General features: G+C 37.1%; 1 protein-coding gene across 1 annotated transcript in view; it reads right to left on the reverse strand.

The window, feature by feature from the left end:
* The window catches only part of OTOG (otogelin), a 102,115-nt gene that overhangs the window by 60,123 nt on the left and 16,540 nt on the right, over positions 1-25,452 (reverse strand). Inside the window, exons 11-23 of the mRNA XM_040609419.1 lie at positions 25,076-25,185; positions 24,118-24,243; positions 22,860-22,968; positions 22,007-22,053; positions 20,980-21,125; positions 14,346-14,478; positions 13,181-13,358; positions 11,207-11,331; positions 9,547-9,759; positions 7,723-7,888; positions 7,124-7,198; positions 3,702-3,745; positions 2,385-2,538 (exon numbers count right to left, since the gene is read on the reverse strand). Coding sequence (XP_040465353.1) covers positions 2,385-2,538; positions 3,702-3,745; positions 7,124-7,198; positions 7,723-7,888; positions 9,547-9,759; positions 11,207-11,331; positions 13,181-13,358; positions 14,346-14,478; positions 20,980-21,125; positions 22,007-22,053; positions 22,860-22,968; positions 24,118-24,243; positions 25,076-25,185 — 1,626 coding nt within the window. The remainder of the gene's footprint in view (positions 1-2,384; positions 2,539-3,701; positions 3,746-7,123; positions 7,199-7,722; positions 7,889-9,546; positions 9,760-11,206; positions 11,332-13,180; positions 13,359-14,345; positions 14,479-20,979; positions 21,126-22,006; positions 22,054-22,859; positions 22,969-24,117; positions 24,244-25,075; positions 25,186-25,452) is intronic.

Raw genomic sequence — 25,452 nt, forward strand, 5'->3', positions numbered from 1 at the left:
CAATTCAGTGCTAAAAAAAATCACATATGGTGGGACTCCATGGAAAAGTGAGATACAAAGAATCTACCATTTGTGAACAGCCAAGAGGATACTACTAGCTGTTCCTCATCGATCATCACTTGTTCTTCTGAAAAGAATTGTAGGTTTGGGGGGGGGTGAACTTTTTTATTAATTATGCTTTTGGGGAATGAATGTGTATGTGCAGATACATGTCAAAGTGTATTCCTGGTCTCTGAATTCTTAATCTGTACTGAAAGATGATAACTTATGTGCAGAGAACTAATGGTTTTATAGCTGAAGCAGTTTTCAACATGGAAGCTTATTCAACCAGAGCTGGTAGCTCAGTGTACTTACTCATCATTGCCAGTAAATACCACCAACCAGGTATTTTTTCCAGGCATATCAAGTACCTGCTTGAATTGTAGTGGAGATTAAAAATGAAGCAAAGCCCAATAAGATGGCTTGATGATTCAAGATCCTCAAATCTTCTCAAAGAAACCCAGAAGTTAAATACTCCATAACTACAGTAATGGTATTTTAGTATGAAATTTTTCTGATTTAATGAACAAGTTTAAATAGATACTGCATTTTCATAACAAAAAAAATTTCAGAAAGTAACTCCAAATCTAACAGAAGTCTTCCCTCCAAAACCAAATGATGGAAAATTCAATGATTCTCTTCCTAAAAACAAGTGGAAAACCAGAAGGTAATATGAAAAGGTGCTCAAGAATCCGAATGATACTGGTGAACTTTTAACTGTGAATTGAATACAAGTACAGAAGGAGGGGCAGAGGGAAATATTTGTTTGCAGCTAGTGTAAACTAGAAAGTAGGAGAACATGAGGGTTTTGGAAGTGTTGCAAGAATATAAGGAGAACTGAAATATATCAAAGAGAGTAGCAAGTCTGAGGAGCAAAAGAGGATGGAAAAGAACTGGAATGTCTTGTTATGGCCTTTGTATGGATTTACTCCTTGGAAATGAGCTCCAATCCCATACCTTTAGCATGCTGTAATTCTACAGCCATCAGAAATAAAAAACCAGCATAAACCCCAGTGTGGATAAGTATTAGTTCCTCAAGCACCCAAATACAGGAAATGCTGATGCAGTCTTTGTAACAGAACTGAATTTTCCTGAAGAAACAGTAGAGTTCATAGCCACATGGAGGATAATTCTTATTCAACTAGAAAACATTAAAACTTCCTAACAGACCTCTCCAGAACTCTGCCTAAACCAGAAAAAGGAAAACATTAATAAAATAGTTAGTGTGATAGCAACAGCAGGGCCATCCAGGAGAGAGGTTTGAACAGAACACCATTTTTATTTTCATGCTAATAATAAATTCTGAGCTTTAATTAACCTGAGGAGCAATAGGTCTTTTGAAAATAGACACTAAACACATACCAAAAAGGACAGGACTTTGAATTCACTTAAGGAGACAAATTTAAGACATGACAGAGTTGATGTAATTATTTCTAATAAAAGTTAGTTTTCTAAAAATACTTGAATTTAATTTCCCCCCCATTATAGGTTTATTTGTCCATAGACACATTTATAAGATTACATAATTCATAGTTTTCTTTAAGCAAATTAGAAAGTGATGAGTTGGGGTTTTTTTAAGAAAACCTTTCAAGAATGTGTTTAAACTCCTTGCGTGTTATCTGATACAGTACGCACTGCAGAAATACAGTGAAAATCTACAAGTTTTTGGAGCAAAAACCTCCAAATGCATGATATTTCTTTCTTAGTTACAAAACTTCATTACAACTACAGGATACTACAAGTTTCGGTTAACTGCATTCTCATAGGTCTATTTTACGAAAATAGAAGTGACAAAAAGAAACAAAAATTCTTATTAGGATAAATTGGCCTAGATTTAGTAGAGTTCAGGTTCAGCACAAGAGAGTATTCTCTATCATAGATAACAATTGTCTGCAGAGGTGGGGTCTTATCCTACCACACTAGAGAACTTTGTGTCCAGCCTGGAAAGGCCACATAACTCCTCCACATCACTTGTTCAAGAGAGAAACTGAGGTGGGTATTGGGACACTAACATCAAAACCCGGTTCCACAAATGTCCATGATGTCTTAATGACTGTAACACAGTATGCCAACATCAAAGTGTTTGGAATCTGGAAAAAAAATTGCATATATTTTGGTACCAAGAAAATTAAAAACCCAGTTAACTTTTTCTGTTCTGTGAAGTGTCAGCCACAAGCCACATCTACAGAAATCCATGGCTGTAAAGTTGGTGAAATAAGACCTCAGCGTTTTGTGGGTTTTCTTATGTTTTTGGGGGGCAACGAAAGAGAATTAATTACCCAATCACTACTGAAGGTTGTCATCTATATTTGTGCACCAAAAGACGCAATTCTGTCGGTACTCACCCTGGTGGGCAGACACAACCTGAAACACAAGGAAGGTGCCCTGAGAAAGTGAGGTTTAGCAGCTGATTCTCACAAGTTCTCTCTCTGCTGAGTTCAGGATCAACTTGTGGATTACTGCAGTTAATATAAATCTGTCCAGCTGGGCAACTGTGTGCTGGGGGGAAAAAATTGACAAACATCAGTCTTCACCTGAAATTTTGTATTCCATAAAGGTGTGCAATAGATTTAGTCTAAGAACACATAACACACAAGTGTAATGTCCGGTAATACCGTAACATCCAATTGTCTGTCTCTCCTGAAAGCAGTTAACTTCATAGAACCTCTATAAATCTCATACAAAATACTGAAATTAAAATATTTGTTTAGTAAGGGACATTAATTTCTAAACAGTTAGCCATGAATCAGCCCTCCAAAACAGAAATGCAAAGTACTATCAATAGAAACAGAAATCGATGGAAAGCAAAAAATATCAAGAAAAGGTCTGTGAGCTAGATATGACTTCCCATGCTGGAGCCACTGGCTACGAACAAAACAACTCTACTGCACAACTGCTTTTGGGTTACACTGAGCATCATGTGTACGCAGCAGAAATCTCCAAAGTGGTGGCAGTGTTTTAAAGTAGTTGTAGTTGATTGCTGGGGTTTTGTTCATTTGTTATTAGGGAGAAGTTCTGGATAATTTTCAAATCCTGCCACCTTCAAGTGCACGGGCAGATTTCTGCTAAAGGCCAAAGAGTTGGCAATTCTACAACTGAGATCTCAAGTCTTTTACTGAAGTAAAAGAAGCATCATACAAGAAGATGAACCATAATACTTAAAGACATATAAAATATACTTTGATAGAAAAAGCACTTTTAGATTCTTTTGCTTAAGTATGACAAAATACATATTTTTTCATATTTCAGTTACTCAGGGTTTGCAAAGGGAAAGAAAAAATATCTGTGAAAAATTACTGCCAGTCTTCAGTTCCTAAAATGATGTTTTATGGGCAAAGCTAATCTTTGTTCTGCTGAAGTTCTGCTGTTTGTCACGCAGCTAAGCTTATTTATATTAGCAGTCAAAAAAAAACAATCAGTATTTTAAAGCACTGGGAAAAAAGTTGCTCAGATTTAACAGTATTTTGGACAGTTATGCTGCTGCTTTGCACCAGCCTTTCTTTCAATCACACAAATATTTAATTCCTGCATTATGGGTCTTCTCCTGCAAGTTATTAATTTATACATATTGCCTGATCTTCTACATCAGACAAGGGGTCCCACAGGGACTGGAGGATACATATTCATTGGACCTGAAGTATCTTTTCCCTTTCTACACTCACCTATTACGTTGTTATCACAATTCATTACTCCATCCCTGCAATGGCTGCAATAAAAATACATGAAGATGTAATGAGAGCCAGGAAGATCTAAAATACTAATGTTTTCTGTTTAATAATGAAGCATGCAGTATGATCCAATACAAAAATAACTGTATAAATGTTTGCACTGAACATTAGAACTGTAGATAAAGTGTGCATCACCTTAACATATAAAGAATATTAATTACACTTCAAACTTGTGCTTTCTGCATAATGTCACTATGAGTTAAAATGCCTGGGCTGCCATAAAAATACACACAGGAATACAACACTATACTGCTCCCAAAGACATCAGTGCAGTAAGAATAAACCAAGCCCTATACAACAGAATCACCATTACCTAAAAGAAAAATGCAAAGAGCAGTAGCAGCAAAACAAAACAAAACCCTAAGTTACAGCAGACTCTGGGTATGTACTCTTTTATGAACATTCTTAACGCAATTATAAATGCTCCATTTTCCTCACCATCAGCTTAGAATTCTGCTGGAAAGGAAGCTATTAGTTTATGTGAAAATCTTGACAATACCAACAGTTCTTAACTCATCCCACAGTTAAAGATAGAACCCCAACATTGAATATAAGATAATCACAAGCTATTACATCTGCAACAATTTTTTGTACTGGAGTGACCTTTCCACAAGCAGAACATTAGCTTGATTACTGCCTTTTCTCAACCACGCCTAAGATGGATCATGAACAAACTATCCATCTAAAAACATCTCACAATATCATGAATTTCTATTTATTACAAAATTAATGTTTCAATTATTTTAGTGTTTTTGGCTCACAGGAGGAAACAGCAATGCAGTTGCTAATTTTTATCTTCATGCTGCCTCCCACTCATTTTGCTTCAGCAACGTGATAGGAACCTGGAATAGCAACATAGCGTGACTATCATCAGAGCCAACTAGAACTACAGTTCATAATGAGAACCTAAAAAAATTAAAACAACTCTATGCTAATCAAGATTCAAAATAAAAATTTAAGTTATTGTATCATAAAGTTGTATGTATACCCATTCACACAGGCAAAATACTACACAGACAGGAACACGCACAACATGTTTCCTCTACATGGCACAGGTTCAGCAAAGAAACAAGAAAAATCGCATAAAACTCAACCTTAACAAAATACTGTGTACAAGGAAGCACTGAGCAACATAACACTGTCTGCCTCTGTGTAATTCAAGCCAAAATAACCCAGTACTTTTGTAAAATGGTAGCAGATCTGATAGCAACTCACTGTGAGGGGAAAAAATGTAGCAGCATTGGCTTCGTTTCAGGTCCTGTGCTTCACTAGAGAACCTAAGCCCATGGAGTCCCAGCGCTATACTCCCATTCTTTTGCATTGACTAAGACATCCCCAGTACTCTTGTTGCTGGTCAGCAGATTCAGAAACAAATTCTTTATGTGCTACAGCCACTCTGCTGTCATGTTTGGAGTTGTCTGTGTACCCCAAAGCACTGCAAGAGAAGTGCTGAAGGACTTCACAGCATAACTCAGCCAACAGGCAAAGCGGTACCAAAGGGAATTGACAGGGAAGCAACTCAAATGCTGATATAACATCAGTATCACAATAAAAACTTTTTAAAGAACTGGTTGAAAACAGAGCAGAATGACTACTCTATAGACAAACATGAGAATAAATTCCAGTTTGACAGCAGGCATTCCAGAGGAAGCAGTTGAGGAAAAAAAGCATGGAAAGAGCATAATAAGTACCATAATTGTTTCTAATAAAAACAGTGACAGATAAAGAAACCCCAATACATGGTGTGTATTTTTTCTCCAGTTTATCCACACATAGTCCTACATGATTCCTAATGTATTACTTCGCACAAGGCAATTCAGAGGAGCTACCAGTCCGCACCTCCGTGTTTAAAATCCTTTTCTCCCAGCAGATCTGTATACAGCCTTGTTAAAATGCAGCAAGCAAAAGTTTTAACTAAATAGGAGATAGAGATGTCTCTGTTTTATTTTATCTTAAAGACTAGCAGTTGCAAACCAGGAGATGTATTTTAATGAACACATTCACATAAAACATAAGCTGTCAGATCCCAAATAACTCCACTGAAATCAACAGAAAGATGATTTTCACCTATAGCCATTTGTAGAAAGAATGCATTTGTGGATGATCAGTGTGCATTCAGCCGTATCTCTACCACAGTGCTTAGCACAACTAGCTAAACGAGACCCTTGAGGAGGAGGATGGAAAGAAACAAATCAAAGAATCTACCAGGAGAAGCCACTTCCCATGACTGCCAATGCTGTCTGACACATGCTCTGTGGACAAAAATACTCAGGAAGGTAGGCAACAGTGCATCCAGATTTTGCACAGCCCCATATGCAGAATGGGTTGCCTGGTACTCTTCGGAGAATCTGCTCTAAGGTAAAGATGAGCTAACTTGACAATTAAGATATAGATATATATAATGATCGGTATTTATGGACACTAGGCTGCTGATGAGAGTGAGAGTGAGAGTTAGTGTGTTTACTAAGTGTCCCTATTGCAGTAGGTGCCTGACAATATTAAACTCTTATACAGCCCTTATAACAGATCGGTGTGATATTTTCATTTCTCACAGACATGGTTGGGTCTGTTCTGCGTTTAACAGAGCTGTAAAAGATACAGGCAGCAATAGCTCAAACGTTACTTCGACAAAAAGAATTCTGAAAGCTCGTTTTTTTTACAGAACTTGTTGTCCACATTACTTAGCCTTCTCCACAAAGAAATGTTGAAAAGAATGCATCTGGCAAGAGACACAATAGTTTAACAAGTTTTTTCTTTAACTGCATGACTATAATGATGCAAATGGAAGAGCAAGAGGACAAGAACAAATGCCAAGTGCAAAGAACAATAACAGAGATGCTTATTTACCTTTGGCTGCAGCTCAGTTATTTGTGTTGTTTCTTAGTTGATAAAGCCACATTGCTCTTTTATACTGATTCTATACTAGTGGAAGACAGATTCTTAATACTTCTTCATAAATGGATTTACAATCTGGTATAGGGAAGGAGAATAGCAATGAAGGTCTAGCTGAACAGTCTTGAATGGGCAGTCGGGAATGTCTGGGGGTTTTTGGAGCTTTCCACATTAGTATGAATCTACAAAATTCTAGTGGCTTTTTGCTCTACTTTGCACTTCAGTATATTGGATTATAAACACAGCAGCCTGAAAACCTAAGTTCTAGAGATACTGTCCAAACATGCATAGAAAACCAGTGTAGGTTTATTCTGTAAGTTTCATTAAAAAAAACCAAACAAACAACAAAACAAGAAAAACAACATTCACACACAACACAAACCCACAAGAGGCTAGCCAGAACAATTTGACAAAGCTTTTAAAGAGACACCATTTAGTCAGGTGAAAAACGTTTCGATTCTTACCATTTGCCCAAAGATGTCATAACATTTTCTCCAGGGGGATAGTCAATTCCTTGAAAATAACATGGGCATTCATTTCTGGAGTAAAGGAAAAACATGTAACTGATTAACTCAAACTGAAGGGAGAAAAAAATCGCCATTGACTGTCATTGCTGTCGAAAGTTCAATTGTTTGCTTTGTTGGTTTTGGTGAGGTTTTTTGGTTAATTGGGGGGAGGGGTGTGGGTGTGATTTTTTAAAAAATTTAAATAAAAAACCCCCAACAACCAAGAAATTGATCTCAATACTGCCAAATAACTCAAGCACATTCCAAACCAAATCTATAACAAAGCAGAATGTCTACACAACAATGGACACCTTTTATATCTCTCATATGCCAAAAAACAGATAATATGTACCAACTAGTTTTGGTGATGTTGGATGAGTGTCAGTACTATAAAAGAGCTATTTCTGATCAACACACAGGTTCTGTAAAATTCTCAGATCCTGCCAAGTCTACAGAGCTATAAGACCTACAAGGTTACATGCTTATTAGTTTTTCGCTCTGACTTGTAAATGCAGTGGTGTAAAATAGTGTGCGTGACTATCAGAATTGCAACTTACCTCTCTACACATCGTTCAGTCTTGGAATTCAAATACATTCCAGAGGGACAAGCACAGCCTTCAACACAATCACTGCTGCATGTCTCTGGCACAGACAGTGCTTGGCAGGTTCTGCCACAGATAGATCCACAAGTACTGTACTCCTTTGTATCGTCACACGAAAGAGCTGTCCAAATGCAACAAATCTCTCAAATTACAGTACAAGAGACACAAGTACCTCCCAACAGTTTTCAGATAAACATCTCTATTCTTTCATTCCCAATAACATTAAATTCCACTAAAATTGGTATCTTGGCACTACGCTGTGTAAACTACAAAGATGTAAATCCACAGTAATAACAAGTACAATGAAGTCTATGCAGTTAATCCAGATTTACACTGGGAAAACCTAACAGTTGAAGTTTTTTTCCCCTCTAAGTTTGAAAATGCTTGGCTCTTGTGCATGGGCTTTGGGAAAGGTACACCATCTAAAAACATTAAAAGCAATAAATAAAATGCTTTTACTTTGCAGAAGATGCACAACACCATCCAAAGTTTTCATATATATATATATATATATATATCTCCTATAAAACTCTACTTAAAAAAAGACTTGAAGTTCTTGAAATACAAAAGATTTTTTAAATGCTACAAGCATGAATTTTTACAGATATTCTAACAAAACTATACTTGCTTCTAGAAAAATGAAATTAAATGTTTTGATTGATTCATTCAGTCATAGCAGACACAGCCATTCATGCCATAATGACTGCAAGCAAGCCAGTCTTTTCAGATAAAGATATATATATATATATATATATATATATATACTGATACTGCAGCTTGAGATACTTAAGTTGGACCAACTTTCCAAAATCCTCTTTATCATATGCATTACAACATGGATAATTACATGATGTGATGAAAACTACCAGATGTTAAATTCTTGAATGTTCCCTAGAAAAGATTTTCAGCCTGGTTCATGGAGCCAAACCTACTGAAACATCAGGAGTGTCAGTTTAGGGTTGTGGGTTTTTTTATTTTATAGGGTTTCTAATTCTATAGTTTAAAAAAAAAAATACATGACGGCACTAGACATCCTATCAACCTCAAAAAGTTCATATAAACTTAGGAATTCGGTATTATCCCACTCCTATACTTGTGAGGCTTTATAGAGGGTAAAAACAGACATCATCTTTGGCTATCTCTATTCTTCCAATAATTTTAAATTAAATACCAGTAATACCAATTCTCTGCACTTGTTTCAGCACTCTGTGTTTTTTATATCACTGACAGTATTGGAATAAGCTAACAGAGATTGTCAGACAGCAGAAGTTGAGAATAATCCAGCTAAAATTGTTAAATACATCACCATCTTTTTTCAACTCATTCATTTTAGGTATTAGATAATCCTAGCATCTACGAGGAAAGGAACAAATCTATTTACACAGTTCATGAATAATATCAACATGGGTATGAGATATGCAAAGCCATATTAGAGATACAGACGTATTTTTACTTCTGTATACATTAGAAGCCCTCCAACTTAAAAAAATAGTCTTTGCAGTGTTTCTCAAGTCAAAAGACCTAAAGAAAGCCAACTATAAAGCAACAATCCTCTAAACACTGGTACTGATCCTGTCTTGACCAAAAACAACCAAAAAACACCACCACACACCCCCAAAAAAAACAAACAAAACCCCCTTTGTCCTGTACAGGAAAGATCGTGCTAGAATTAATCTTCTACTTATTTAAAGATTATATTGACTTAATTTTATTTTCTGATTGTCATTCTAAAGTCCTCAGACAGTAACTGTGTAGGACTAGAAGTGAAAGGGAACTCACCACAGTCTGGGACACCTCTTCTGAAATCTATAACAACTCCAAATCTTCGACAGTGATGAGCATAATGGGCCAGAGCAGAGCAAAAACAAATCTGTCCACATTTGCAAGTGTCTCTTCTGCATTGCTCAAAATAGGGAACAGGACTCAAATAGGGGTAGCATGGAGCAAAAAGTTCTTTTGTGAGGATGCTACAAGCTTCCGCTGCATAAGAGGCTATACAAATAACAGATTAAACACCATTTCAGTGAGGGAGTTTAGAAAGACTTGGAAAAAAAAGTGTCTTCGATACACTGCAATTGATCCTGCTTATATACTATTGCCATATGTATCTTTTTATCTTTAATATCTATACAACTGTATGAAAGGACAGAACAGTTAGCTGCCCATAGTTTTGAACTTGTTCTGGGAATGATTTCAAGGCATTCAGAAAACTTTCCAACACACAAACAGTGCCTACATACAGTCTCCTGTCTTTAAATTGAGTCACGGATACAAGTTAGGCAACAGATTATACACACCAGCACCTTTCATAAATACACAGGATTACATCTCATCAGTGTAAGTCACTCCCAGTTATTACCTCAACAGGTCAGTATTTTAAAGAATAATCTGTTGCCCATTGTTACTGTCGCACAAGGCTGCAACGCACCCAGAGCTGCTAGCTGGAGGTAGCACCAGCACAGAGGAGAACAAAGGCAGTATCAAATAGTTATGTAAGAAGTTCCAGACAGAGCACTCATCTGAATACATTAAATAATTGTGCAGTAATGGTCAAAAAAAAATAATGCTATATTAGCACACCCAGAAAGAGATAAATTTGTTTTTCCCACAAAATAAGAGATGCATAAACAAGGACTTCAAAATTCCTTTTCCTGAATTTCTGACTTCCTGCACAGGCCACTTTTTTCTACATTCATGTCCAAACCCATTACCAAGAATGCACCTTCTTAGTGCTGTACATGGCATAAACATTCCAAAGACAGGATGAAGTTGTACCAGGAGAAGTGTTGATTTCCTAGCACTGCTGAAATTACAGGCAAAACTTTAATAAATATTTTAACTCTTTATCTTGCCTAAAAGTGTGTAGAATCCAAGACAAGTAGTAGTTGGAACTGTGAAACAGATATAACTGATGACCTAAGTTCATCATTATTAAAGGATGGCTTAGTGATCATCTGTGGTTCTCATGGCATCAGCCACTAGCATCTTTCCCTTAACTGGACCCTTTCAGCTGAATCTAAAGGCTGGCAGTATGTAAGTATCTTTCAGCTATTCATTCTCCTCCACAGCAGACAGCTAAATCAGATATTTCACTTTGTAGGTATTTTTGAAAATGAATACCTCAATACTTTTGAGTTTCCATATTAACTAGCAGCATCACCAACACTAGACATACTACCAACCTTTAATGCATGTCTAACTTCACACATTGTAACTGCAAGCCAGCAACAAAAAGAAGGTATTTCAAGTGCCTCTGCAAGTATCACAAAATATTTTAACAATTTACTACGTGATTTTTTAGGCACTGAACTCAACAAATGCTACCTGTAGGTATTAATTTTTTCCGTGGGTAGGACTGGTTATCTGATCCAACTAGGAAAATTGACACAGATACAAGCAGAAAGGCATTCATCAATAACAATCGACCTTCACTGCCCACCTGCCTGCAGATGAATATCACAGGGATCCATTTGTGAACTATCATGCACAAGAACACATGCTGAAGAAGTTTTCCATGTGTTTCCAAACAGCTCTGGAGTGCTTTCAGTTACTCCAACTGGAGATCTTTTAAAAAAAAAAAAAAAAAAAAAAAAAAAACAAAAAACATCAGTCACAAAAGATACAGTGAGTTTACAGAATGGTCTCAGTTCTACCACTCCCTTCAGCAGAGCTGATTCAAGCTCCCCTTCCGCTGTTCCATATTCTCATGCACTCTCCCATAAAGCACTGTCAGCTTAATTTTCAGGACTCTTCTGGAAAGGCCCAGAAGCAAAAAAGGAGATGTGCTCTGGAGCCATTAGATACTTTGTAAGGAAGGACAGATCAAAACAGATCAAGTTCCATTTTCACTAGAGAATAAGGGAGCCCCACTGCCCTGAAAGTCTGCACTCTCCTTCCTATTCATAATTCTGCCTCCTCGGTGATACCTGATTAATTTTTATCTCTCCTCTACCTATATTTTCCTGTCTGTTCCTGGGTAGCTGACTTCCCAGGCTCTCTAGTCCCTAAAAGAAAGAGGAAGGAACAGAAATCCAAGGGTCCAGAGATGTAACTGTAAAAACAATTGCACAGATATCCATGAGGCTCAAGTAATGAGAGGGGAAGCAGAAGCTGACAGATAGACTTGGATCAAAATAGCCAAGGCACATTAATACTGCATAGGGAGAATGACGGAAACTGTGCGTTTAGATATGGGATGTTACACTCCAGGGGAAAGATTGCATTAGGCACACAGCCGGTAGGACTACTTCCAGTAAAGTAGCTGGGAGTAGAGGCATTGCAAAAGACACCACTGTCTATGGCAAGTTTCCCAAATCTGGTGTGGATCAGGTGTTTTGTGTGCATGTCAAGATGCTTGCACATTATGGTTTGTGTCATGCCTCACCACAATCCATGAATTCCTGTTGCTTAAGGGCTTCTTCACAAATATCAACTACTGAACAACTTCTCACTTAATGAGAGCAAGTCCAAAGACTATCAAGAACATACTACAAAACTTACCTGCTTCAGAAAGAAGTATTTTCAATAGTTTTACAAAACTATCTCCTCATTGAGATCCTGTCTATGTATTTGCTAGTCTAGTTATAAACAATATTCTGAGTATACTTCTTAATTTTTAAGATAGAAACTGTTAAAAAATCCACTAAAATATTTGTGTGTGTGTTTTTAAATGGCAACTATTACAGAAAGTTTTCCCATTTTTGTTAGTTTTGGTTTTTAAAGTTTCAATTGTTTTGAGAGAAAGAAATTCTCCTACTCTTCCCCCCTCTTCATCACAGAAAGGTCTGTCATGCTTTAAATTCATGTTCTTACTCTCCTGCTTCTATTAGGCTTCTCAGTTCTCTGGAAGTAAATTTATTCTGTAGGAATAATATCTGTAGGAAATATGCTGCAAAGAAGCTGGATAAACAGCAGTTTTGACTGTGGTGCTCAGGCAGCTCTGAACACCTCTCACTGCATCACAACAAAGCAAAACTCAGTCAACAGCCAATTCTGTTGCTGGCCTGCAGGCACTGCACAATGGAGGCTCTGTTAGAGAGAGCAGATTAGAACTTCCAGCAGAAAATAGGAGGTGGAAAGAGAGAAAGTCTTGCAGGGAGGAAGAAAGTCCCTCATATAGGCCACTCCATATTTTGGACAAAACTCTTCAGATAAATTAGCATTTATAAGTCATATGTATTTCACTGTATTTTTATATTAAAATATTTCAAGCAAAAGCTGGCTTGATATCCTATAGCTGAAGTTTCAGATTTTCTGTTAGCAATCTAAAACCTACTACCCATCTCACTAACACAAAACATCAAAATAAATTATTCTTGGTATCTATCCATTCAGCTTCAGTACACACTTGATCTACCACTCTAACTGCAGAGAACCAAATACTGGCAAATAGAAATCTTGCAGCTATTCATACAAAAAATCATCCTCCATATTTCCGTTGAAAGTTCCACAAAGGCCCGCAGTATCATCCTTCCACCGTCCATCCGCCTGAAGGTAAAGCCTCAGTCCTTCTCTGTCATATAGTATCTGTAATCCAATGTGTGTCTTTACTTGAAGAAATACAGAGGAGAGCTTCCGTATTTCAAATAACTCTGGCGAGTAAAAACAGAGATCATTGAAAGACAAAGGAAACCTGCCTGTAATTTACAGTTTTTTCTTATAATTTCACTGGTTTTGTTTTACATCATTTTTATGTAAGTTATTTTTTCCTATTAAGGAGCTAATTTCTTGTAATCATTGATTTCTCATGAAAGCTTAGACTAATTCAGACTTTGAAGAAGAAAACAAGACTCTTATGACAGTCACCACACTTTTTAAAAATGCATCCAGAGTTCACTGGAATATTCATAACTGTTAACTAAAAGCGAATCAATTTCAAGACACAAACATTGCAGACCACTTACCTTAGACACAACTGATCTTAAAACCAGCAACATGCTTCCTGTATGCAAGCCTCTTTTGGGCAATTCCCAAAGAGCCAAGGCTCCACAGTCAACAAATGTATTAATGATTTGCACATAAAGCTCTCATTAAAGTTAACATTGAAACTTGCAGAACGCAGTCACATATTCATACACAGAATACTTGGTAATATCTTCCAGAGGGGGAGATTTAAAACTCATCAAAGCAAAAAGGAGAAGCAACAGAAGTTTTTTGTCTGAAAAATCTGTAGCTTATCTGTAAGGGGCAGGAGGGTGCCTCAAACACTTCACTTGGGTCACTTAGAAAAAAATGGAAAATAAATTATTCCATTTAAGAATCAGGGAAACTACTTCCCCCTTAGAAAAGAACTAACCTTGTAAGTGTGAGGGATGACATTTGGACTCATTAAGAGACATAGTCAATCTGAACATAAGAGACACTAGCCCAATAGAGCTACTGTACAACTCCTACCATTAGTGTAAAAAGTACATCAGCAGTTAATTTGTGAAACGTCATTAAAAATAAACAAAATTGACATTTACAATATACCACTTCACTATGTTAGCAATATTGACAGTATCACAACATACACATATGCCATGAAAATATTGCTTTAGTACTTGATAGGAGTTATATGCTTGTATATTATTCCTTACCATCTGCATAAGGCAGGTTAATTTTGTAATGGTCATAAACGAAAACATCTCCTGAATGAGTCAGAGTCACTTGCCTCTTGGGGTCTTGTGTAAGAATAAGACTGATTGATTGGATACACGATCCATCCTGGTTCTACAAGCAACAGCAAAACAAATAAAAAAATTAAATAGGATGAATATTAAATAAGAGGGAAGTAAAGCTATAATTAGTGGGGAATTGAAAACTTTCAGTTCTATCTTTCTTCTTACCAGAATGCACTTGTAAAACATACCGCTTTACAGGTGAGCAAGAAAGCTTAGTATTTTGAATAATTTCACACATATGTTTAAATATAACGCTAACCTGTTATGCAAATACAGCTCAAAAGTGGCATTTGGAAAGAGAAATTTAAACAATTCTTACATAGCTAAGTACAAAGACACCTGCAGCTCCTGAGACCCTTTGATTAAAGAGCCACTGAGGCAGAGTTAATGCTCATAAACAAGGCTGCATTATCCACATAGCAATGCACAGAAATGTAAATTTGGACTTTAAAGTGTTCTGATATACCCAGGTTTTTTTAAAGCATATTTAAAATATAAAATTCTTTTAAAGGCAAGCAATAATGAAAGACAGAAACATTTTGTGAATCATTATTTAAAACAGCATTCAGGTTCATTATTTCTAGAGAGAAATTGTGGAGTATGTTCATAAATTCCCTGGATGAATTTTGATGAAAGGCAGGCAGCATTGTGGCAGCGTACAATATCATAACATCCAACTCACCTGACTTGCTTATTGTTATTGTCGTTGCTTATTCTTATTTCCATTTCAGTTAAGTCAAAACATCATACAGAAAAACACATGAATACTGCATTTCAGTCTAGATGAAACATACTCCAAAAAAAAATAATCCTAGATCAACCTCATCTGCCTTACCAACACCCACCCTCTTCAGTGGCACTTAATTGTCAACATTACCAAAACCAGCAAATAGGCTGAAATCCAAAAAAACCAAATTGTTGAGCCTCATGTAATAAAGTTTCATGTATAAACGTACAGCAGCTATATGGTCTACACAAGAAAATTTCACAACAGCTTACAGATCAAGAATTGAAGTTAACTGCTTTCATCAAAACAGACGTCCACTATAGCATACTTGTTCTCCATTAATTAGGCTGGATTTTTTTTCCATTCAAGTAAGTCCTCAAACTGGCTGATACCTAAATGAAGTCCCAAACTATTTAACACTCCTGCGGGTTTTACATAACTGTAGTGATCTTTGACTAAACACTATACCACACAGGTGAAAAGCAGGACGAGTGTGAAGGCTAATGAGTATTGAATGTTTTCAACATAACACAGTAATAAATACACTTACACTAAATAATGTGGAAACTAGCCAAATGGATCATTAACCCTAGTTGGTTTCTGTCAAAGGTTTCCAGGCCGGAACTTCCACTTTTTAGAATAACTACTGATACTTTGGCTTTCAATGCCAATAGGGAAAGAATACTTCCTAAAGAATGCTTATTAAGCACAGAAGGTTACCAGATTTTTCTTAGTCTGGTATGTATCACTACTCATTGTTTTAAAAAGAAAAATGCTCCATCACAGAGACTCAGGCAAAGGTGGATCAAGAGGTGATCTGAACTTTACCATGTCAGCTTTCTGTAATTCACCCTGCTACATGCTGAAAGGTATCAGAATCACAGGCCACCCTCTGCTTTCTGTTTGCCCTAGGAAGGAATCAAGTTTCGGCCAGTCCTGCTATATTCAAATCTTTTTATTATAGCTTCTGAGACATCAGCTTATTTACATTGGCTTAGCGTGGCTGGATAAAGTTAAGAGACTGCCTATTCCCTGCCATCTACAGAGAAAAGGGGAAAGCACTCAACTGCTTATTTCTGTTCAGCCTCCTTCATTGCAAGACCTTGGAATCATTTAAAAGGTATTCAAGAACAATGAAAAAATTTAGGTCTGGTCACTTCTGGCACGCTATCTGTTCATTTCACTCTCATCTTGATTATGCATCTTCAATGGTTCATAATGTCTTATATACCAAGACATATGCAGACATGTCTGAAACCACTGGTCAAAGAGTAGCCTAGGTCTCACTGCAGGAAATTTCCCACTGATTGGATCTGGCACTGAGCTGTAGTCCAGAAACGTCCAGCAGAGGTGCAAGAGGCTCACTTTTCAGTCTCACTGCCTACAGTGAAGGCATAACTGATCATGAAATAGTAAAATGGTTAAAAACTTCAGTGCTGAAAGAGTCACTGAACAAGAGTTAGTTAAAATACCCCTACCTTTGGACAGTCGCACTAACAGAAAAATTATACTGTGAATAGCACCATGCACAGTGCAAAGAGACCAGGATGTTCAGTTCAAAGATTTACACTTGTATCCAGCCCTCACTGATGTTCACTAGGACTTGCGTAATACAGGGCAAATGTTGTCCTACTCATTGAACGTAATTCCTAGAGCTGCAAGGATCTCTGAACACTATCGTGTGGCTTTAACAGATGCCGTCAGTCCTTCAAATACCATGGACACACAAGTACATACAGTAGTAAAGATTAAAAACTACATTCAGAATTTTCCTGTCTCTAAATAATGGTGGTCTTTCACCAATAGTTTAAAAGAGAAAAATGAAACTTAGAAATAGCAAATTATAAAAATAACAAAGATATTTCATCAGCACAACCAGCTCTCCTGGACTGATAGTGAAGACAGACACCTGCGCTGTGAAGCCATGTTCTCGTAGCTTGTTGCCTTGCCTCTTCACTAAGAAATTAGGTTTCTGCACATATAATTCAGCAACAGTGCATAGAAGATGAAAATTTTATCAACCTTTTAAGGAGATGAAAATTAAATACCAGCTGATACACACAGAAGCCCAGAGCCAAGAGAACAACCCTTCATGGTATATACATTACTACACAATATTGACAAAAGCTTTATTATTCCTCTGTGCTGAAACTAAAGGAGAAATTCTGCCAGACAATATGCTCTGTTTCAATGAACTGTTTCTTTCACAGCACTGCCCCTGCCAACTTTCAGCAAGTGTTTTCACAGGAATGGCCATTTCTCTCACTAGACACTTAAAAAAAAAATTCTATATTCAGAAGACTTTCTCATCAAAAAGCCAGTGAGGCTGTCACTTGAAACTCAGATAAGGTTAAGCTGTGCTGATCACTTGACTGATTCTCCTTCCAAAAAATGCTTAAACAAAATTTCACATCGTTTTGAAATAACTTGTGACCTGATGACTGTTTATGTCACCAGCTGTAAGGCTCTAGATGACTGGATTCTTTGTGACTCAGAGAGCTAAAAATCTCCCCAGGTATTTTCTTTCTACATTTTTTAATCTGCTTGAAAGAGATGGGACTGATAAGTTGGGCTTTTTAAAAAAAGCACATAAATCTCAAACCATCAAGAAATATGAGATTCTGCACTACAAATCTTTTAGCTTCCCATTTCAATTCATTAATTTTTATAAATGGGAAAAAGATAATGGATGGTGCCTAGGGAGCTGTAAAGCAGCTCTTTTGCCAAGTGGTACCAGCTAGCTGATAGTTAGACACTTGAATAGTTGCACTGAAGCCTCACATTCTTGTGTTATAATACACAAACTGTTTCCACTACCCTCTTATGACTTGTACATTAATAATTAATTTAGCAGCACGTAGCCCTGAAACATACCATGTAAGTCTCTGATGTTCAGAATGCTTCACTCAAACCTCTGTAAAAGCCTATACCTATTAGGGACTGATCAGACTAGCTTTATTAAAGGCTAGGTGAAGTATGAAGCCCAACATGTCGTAAAAGCCAAGAGAATCTGTTTTTCACCTACAAAGCACTCCAACACAGAGACACATTAGGCAAAGACCTTAAGTCAGGGTGAAAATGATTTAAGAATTACTGGAAGGTTCTTGCCTTAATTTGATAATCATTTTCCCCAACAAAAGCATCACCACCACAACTAAAGCAAAACAGAGATAAATTCTGTAACACAAAAGGAAATGAGACACACAATAGATATCCTGCACATTACCATAGCAGATATTTGCTCCAGACCTCTCTTGTCCATTAATGGGGCTTTTCAACAGGTCTCACTGTGAGCTTCTGCAAGAAGTCAACCATGCTTCAACTTTCATTTGAAGAAAAAAGTTGCCTAGAGTGTTTCTTTGGGAATCATCCCCTTTGCTTACCTTCAACCACATAGTACAGAACACAGTTTCAATATACAACCACCGTTCTCAAGCTTTTTGGACTCTGAGGAGTTCTAAGTGTTATGCTAAGCGCCCAGAGCTACACCTATGCTGAATGCCTATGTTTAAGTTTTGCTTCACAGCTATTCTATTTTTCTGTTCTTCTAGATCAGGCGTCCTCAAACTTTTTAAACAGGGGGTCGGCGTGCAGATGAAGTGGCAGGCAGTCATCTGCGGCTGCTTGGTTTCCCCCCCCAACCCCCGGCGGGGGGGGGGGGGGGGGGAGGGGGGCAGGGGGGGTGCGCTCTGTAAATTCCGGGGGCCGGATTGAGGACCCTGGGGGACTGTATCCTGCCTGTGGGCCGTAGTTTGTGGACCCCTGTTCTAGATGATGATACTGATTTAACTCTTCAGGATCCCAAGGTTAGAACAGAACAAAGCCAGCTGAGGTCATTAAAATCAGAATAAGCTAAGCCAAATATGCACATGAAGTGGGGAATCAGGTGTATCTTGAAACAGTCTCTACTTTCCTATAAACAGAAAATAATAAACTAGCAGGATCTGCAAATACTTCCCAACCCAAAGAATGATGCAAACAGAGGTTAAAGTCTAGAAGTTTTTTTGATGTACGTGTCTCATCAAGATCTCATCTCACAGCCCTCACTGTAACTCTTCTCCCTCAAAGAGCTAGAGGCTGTTATAGCGTAATAAAGCAGTCCTATTCACTACACGGGAATCTACTTCTTCAGCACCCTGTCACATACCTCACCTGATGTCCTGACACCTTTGTCCTAGGAACCACAGAAGACATAGTGGGGTATATACTTGTGGATCATATACTTAACTGGTCTCTATCCAGTTACGCTATTTTTCTTACCTCTCAGTTTTTATTACTGAGATGAGAAGAAGGGGACTTCATGCACTCAGTTTCCCATCTCTTACCTGGATTGCAAATAAATAATTTCTATTATAATAAACTTGTCAAGGCCACTTTAATATGACTGCCTTCTGCTTAAAGGTCTTCTTTGTCATTCAGAGTAGTTTATTTTAGTGCACAACGACAAGACTACTGAAACAGCATTTAGAAAGTGACATGACAACTTATATGACCACTTCTCTTCCCATGGAAATCTCAAGTGCATGAACAATAGAAGCTGCAGAGAAGAATGAATGTGCTCATCAGTGTAAAAGGACTTACAGAACCATACATTTCTTTAGAACAAAAAAGAAACGAACTAGAATGAAGTGTAATTAATTACCATCACCGAAGCAAAATTTAATGGTGCTACAACTGCTTTTACGTGAAGTACATAACTGCAACAATATGGAAGCTCATCCTCTTAAGAACTAAAATTTGGGCCTAATGATCTAGAAATACTCTAAATATACACTTCAAATATCAGTACAGTTGCTCCTACATAAAAATCCTTACACAAGACCATTGGAGACAACATAAATCTGACAAAGATACGAAGTTTAACATCTTGCTGCTATGGCAAGTCCAGCAGCTTCGTAAGTAGACATCCATGGTAGCATTATGACCCTAATACAAATGTGGGCCAAATTCTGCCCTTAGGTGTACATGCAGAACTCATGAAAGTCAGTGAGAAAAGCCTAACTCCAGAAAACAGCTCAAGTCAGTCAACTACTCCTCTCATACCACCTATGTATAAGATCTTTTCTAACTTGTCTTAACTTCCCCAAAATCACAAGACCTATCAAGACTGTTATAATAATACATATTCAGAAATCCACATACACCACAACAAAGGAAAGTGAATGGGTCTTGGACATAAAGCGTATTAAATACTTTGTGACTTCTGTGTACAGTACCAGAAGCTTTCAAATATAAAGTAGGAGTACCCGTAGTATCAGCTATATATATACATATGCATGTTTGGCTGAAATTAATTGTACAGGATGACAACTTAACAGTAATGCAGATGTATACATACACCTAAATCAGAAAGAGCTGTCCCAAAAGCTATCCAAAGTTGTTCATATCAGTGTAAGTGAATTTCAAGCTGAAAGAGAAATCTATATTCAGGGCACAAAACAAGTCATTCTTCCTTCAAGCAGTAGGCTTATTTTGTGCTGGCTGCAAATCCAGAAAGATATAGTCAGAAAGCTCAAAAAAAGTAAGCCATCATCCAGGGTTTGCTGCATGAACCACCACATGCTACTGAATGACCTCAGTGAACACTGAATCAGAACGCTAGTATAATATTTCTTATTTATTGCAAGCAAACTTGAGAATGTACAAACAGACTTCCTCTGCACTGTTGTTCTTCAAGTACTTCATCATTAAGGAAAATTGTTCCTACTGATAAATTTTAATATGCTCAATTGCAGGTAGCTTTTTTTTTTTTTTTTACTTTCCCCCCCTCCAATTAATAAACCCTTCAGGATATAAATATTACAAGAAGGTTTTAAGCCTTACCTGTCCACAAGGAGCATTTTGCAAGGATATAGTAAATGCTCCAGATGTTCGGCTTTTTGCTAGAATATATTGGCAGGTAGCTTGGAAAGTGTATTTGCGCCCATCAAAGGTCGTGAAATGAATGTCTCCTGAAACTGAGCATTCAGCTGACAAACATAAATAACATATTAAAGTATGTCGAGTAGAAAAGACAGTGCACTCTCAACAGTTCTTACTGCTGTAGAGTTCATATACTCTATACATGCTATAATTTATACAATTGTATTCCTATAATAACCAGGTACTAGGAACACACTTAGGAACTGAACCCTATCCTTGCTTTTGTTAGGAAGTTTCTACCTGCTGCCAGGCCACGATATATAAACAATTTGTCACCCCAGAAGGAGGCAATGTGTGTGATCCTTACATTCTGGGTATTTAATTTGTGGATCTGAGATTATTTGCAGAAATGTTAAGCACTCCCACAGTTAACCGATAACTCTGAGACCAGTGCTTGAATCTACTGGCATCTATTAGAACCATGAGGTCATGGGTACCTTTAACGTGCAAAATCCTTTTGACCTTAATCTCTGTTGTTTAGCTGCTTATATGAAGTGAGGAGAGTAAAACCCATTATTCCACAGGCACGTGAAAATTACTAACTAATATTTGTACAATACTGGGATACTATATCGCTAAGCAGCAGTACTGTGGAGAAAAAAAGAAAAGTAATCTAGCCATAAGTGTTTCAAGTGCAGATTGCAGAGGAAGCTTTAGTTGAATAATAAGAATGACCAGGTAGTGCCATCTACCAGAGACATTATGGTGATGTATAGGGGGGACGCATTACTACGCTGCATCGAAAAGCGGATGCCTGCTAGTCAGATGATCTTAGTATTTAATATGTGTATATTGATGGGTTAATATGTAGAAAGTGAAAGAAATGCAAATTATAGATCTTAATATGATATTTCAGTATAACAGGAATATTTTACCCCAAGTAAAAATCCAGCTTTTAAATAGTTAAGTATTCAAGACTTCCACATACCCGGACACGTAAGATTTGTACAAATCCACTTTCCTCCAATGCAAGTGCTGAAATAAAACCCAAAAGGTTTCATAATTATTTTTTCTTTGTGTGTGTGTGTGTGTGTATGTGAAGCATATATGACTGTCCCTTCGTTGTTCTTCCTGGATTCCTTCCCTATGAAATGAGCACCAAGTGTCTCCAGTCTCACAAAAGGGCTATCACAGTGACTAGAACGCCTGGATGGTGTGGCAAGAGCTTGTCACAAGACTATGACCAATTGGAAACTCATCCATGCACCCATTTCTTTCTTTTTAGCAACTTGATAACCATTATAAAAGGTAAGGATTATTAAAATTATGAATAATTAACACAAGCAATTTTAATCTTACTACTTTAAAAAAAAGGCTCATCCATTTTCTTCAATTAAGTTGATCCAATAAAAGGTATTACTTCTTCCCACAAATATTTCTTTCCAATGTATAAAATTAACTTAGAAATTCCCAAAACAGCAGCTCAGTGCCACAGTGACATTAGGTTGCATCCAGGTGAGACAACATAAACAAGGGGCAAAAAGTCAAAGTAATTCTTCTGATGACATTTTGCATTCCAGATACTTTTTAGTCTGAAGCAGAGTTCAGGGTGAAAAAAAGTGCTATTAAACATTACAGTATTCTCTGCAATATCTGTCATTTGCTCTTCTTACATTAATAGCTCTATAGTTTCTTTTATCTTTCCCTTCCTTGCATAACTTGTATGGAACAACAGTTTTTCTACATAGAAACAGTGAGGGCTTAACAACTTTATGCAAGGATGTTCCCTTTTATGAGCATGAAAGGATTAAGTCCACAGCATCAAAAGAAAAATTACTAACCAATTATTACATTCCTCATAAACCACTGAACCCATTTCAAAGAAACTTCCATGGTAGTCACAAGGACAGTCTATAGGCTTGACGCACAATTCATTTTCATAAATTAAGCCTAGAAGAAATAAAACAACATGGAAAAATTGAAATATCTGTACAAATGACTGATGGAGCAGTAACAATTATACCCAAGAATACCACAAATGCTCATGTATGACAATAAAACTCCAGACTATTTCGTAGTAATTTTTGCAGAACAAGTACGCATTTGAATTATATTAAATTAATTATATTACATGGACCAAGTGCCTAAACCACTTGAGACACACTAGCAATAGTATGAATAACAATAATTTAATATTGAGGGACAGGGGAGGAAACCACCCATACAAAACCAAAAACAAACACACAAGCACCAATACATGCTGCTTTGAGCACCTTTCTATGTTTTAAGTTACTGTTTGGTCCTTATTTTACTGTAACGTTTTTTGGGTTTTTTTTTCTTAATTATTCCATTATTAGAAAGCCAGAGGCTAAAAGACTAGCCAATAAAACTTGAAGATCCATGGCATAACTTCCGCTATCCTGTTTTAAGTAGATATGCATCCAAGAGAAGCCAGCAACAAGGGGAAAACCAAACACTAAAGTATATTTTGGTAATAAGGGTAAAGTTTTGCCATAGGTAACATCGGTAAATACTTCACTTGCCAGAACCATACAACAGAATAAGAATCTCAGTATCAAAAGCTGTTTCTGGCCACATGAATGAGTTTTAGTCATACCACACTTCTGAGCTCTCCTAAGCATCTGACCTTGCAAGCACTCTTCCAGGGAAAAAAAACCACCCCAAACCACACACCAAAAAAACCCAAAACCTGAACCACCAAAATACCCCCCCTGACCCCCAAAACACTTAACCAATCAACCAAACAAAAAAAACTAAAAATGAGCAGCAGCCACCAGAATCAGGAGGATGGCTGCCCTGTCAACAACAAAGCAAACCCCATTTTTCACTCAGATTGTGGAGCTCTACAGCTAGAATGTGGATCTGTGATGAAACATATTCCTACTTGTTAGCAGGAAGAAAAGGCTTTTGTGAGTTACGAGGATAACAAGATCATTCATCCACATTCTGTTGGCACTGCACTTACAAAGAGCTCCTGTGAATGCCTTGATCTAGCCAGGCTATATAGGTATGTAAACAGGAAGAACAGTAGAAAATTTTATGGAATCAAATAATATGTATTCGAGAAGCAAAATTTACCATCTGGACAGTAGCATCCATCAATGCAGGGAAGATCACTGTCAATGCACTGTGATTGTTGATGACATGAAACAGGGCAACAGTTGATGCATTCATTGTAGGTCAAGGGTTCAGTACAAGTAATCACTAAAAATTAGGAACAGGTAGAGAAATGAAAAGCTATTGTACTACTGCCTCAGGGCTTATATAGATTGTACACATTTCTTTCAGGTATTTACTTTCTTGGTAAGCCTATTGAGTATCAGTTGTCTAGATCAATGAAAAAATGTTTTTTATAACACATACACAATATATATATATTCACATTCTGGCCATTAAAGGTGCATTGAGAAGGAATAATCTTGAATTACACCAAGGGAGACTCAGGGAAACTTTCTCACAGCAGAGCTATTTAGATACTTAGACCAGCATAAGAAGTGGTAGAACATCAATTAATAAACATTCTTGGAAACACAGGGGAAATGTGTCACGAATGACAAGGCAGTTTGGGTCCTGTGTTCCAGGCAGGTGGACAAATTAAATGGATCTCTTTCCAACTTACTTGCTGTGACTTCTAAGATGAAGACTTATGCAAGTGTAATTCAGATTTATTTTTAATGCTCATGACACGCATTTCATGTATCAGAAAGCTATGAAGATTTTGACAATATTTGAAAGAGTAGCTCTGTGAAAAAACAAATGGTGAATCATCTTAAAGAATTTCTGATGTTTTAATAAGAAGGTTCTTAAAACATATTCTAAGAACCTTAGTTCTTTAAATACATTCAGTACAAATAAAAAAGAAATCCCATTGCATTTATATAGCCTTGAGGCGAGTCCATAGTTATGCTTTCAGCTTTCATTAAGAACTATATGAGTTCAAAATGGGAGGAAAGACAAAGAAGTAAAAGTATGAAGGGCACTCTTTCCAAGACACAACCACTAAGCAGTATTTCCAAGTACAAAAGCATCTGCATACCACACTGCTGAAAGTGCATTCGCCATCCATGAAGCGGCTTTCCTGCTTGGGCGCATGCTCTGGCATATTCAGTTAATGCTCGACACCAAGTTGCGTTATCAACTGCTGACCTTACACAAATAAAAACAGATATATTATTTTCCACCTACACTCAAACACGCAATCATAACCTCATGACTGCTCCTGCATTGCATACAACCAAGTTGTCTGAACCTGCTTTAATAAAGTTCTAAAGTACTGTGTTGTTTGGCTAGGTTAAAAGTAAGACATTCTGACATACCTGAAGACAAGTCATGAATGTATTTGAGATATGATGCTAATTTCCTGAATAAATCCATGAAAGCCAGAGACAGCAGTATAAACAGACTTGAATCAAG

The sequence above is a fragment of the Falco naumanni genome, chromosome 10 (assembly GCF_017639655.2).
Source record: "Falco naumanni isolate bFalNau1 chromosome 10, bFalNau1.pat, whole genome shotgun sequence".
Classification (NCBI taxonomy): Eukaryota; Metazoa; Chordata; class Aves; order Falconiformes; family Falconidae; genus Falco; species Falco naumanni.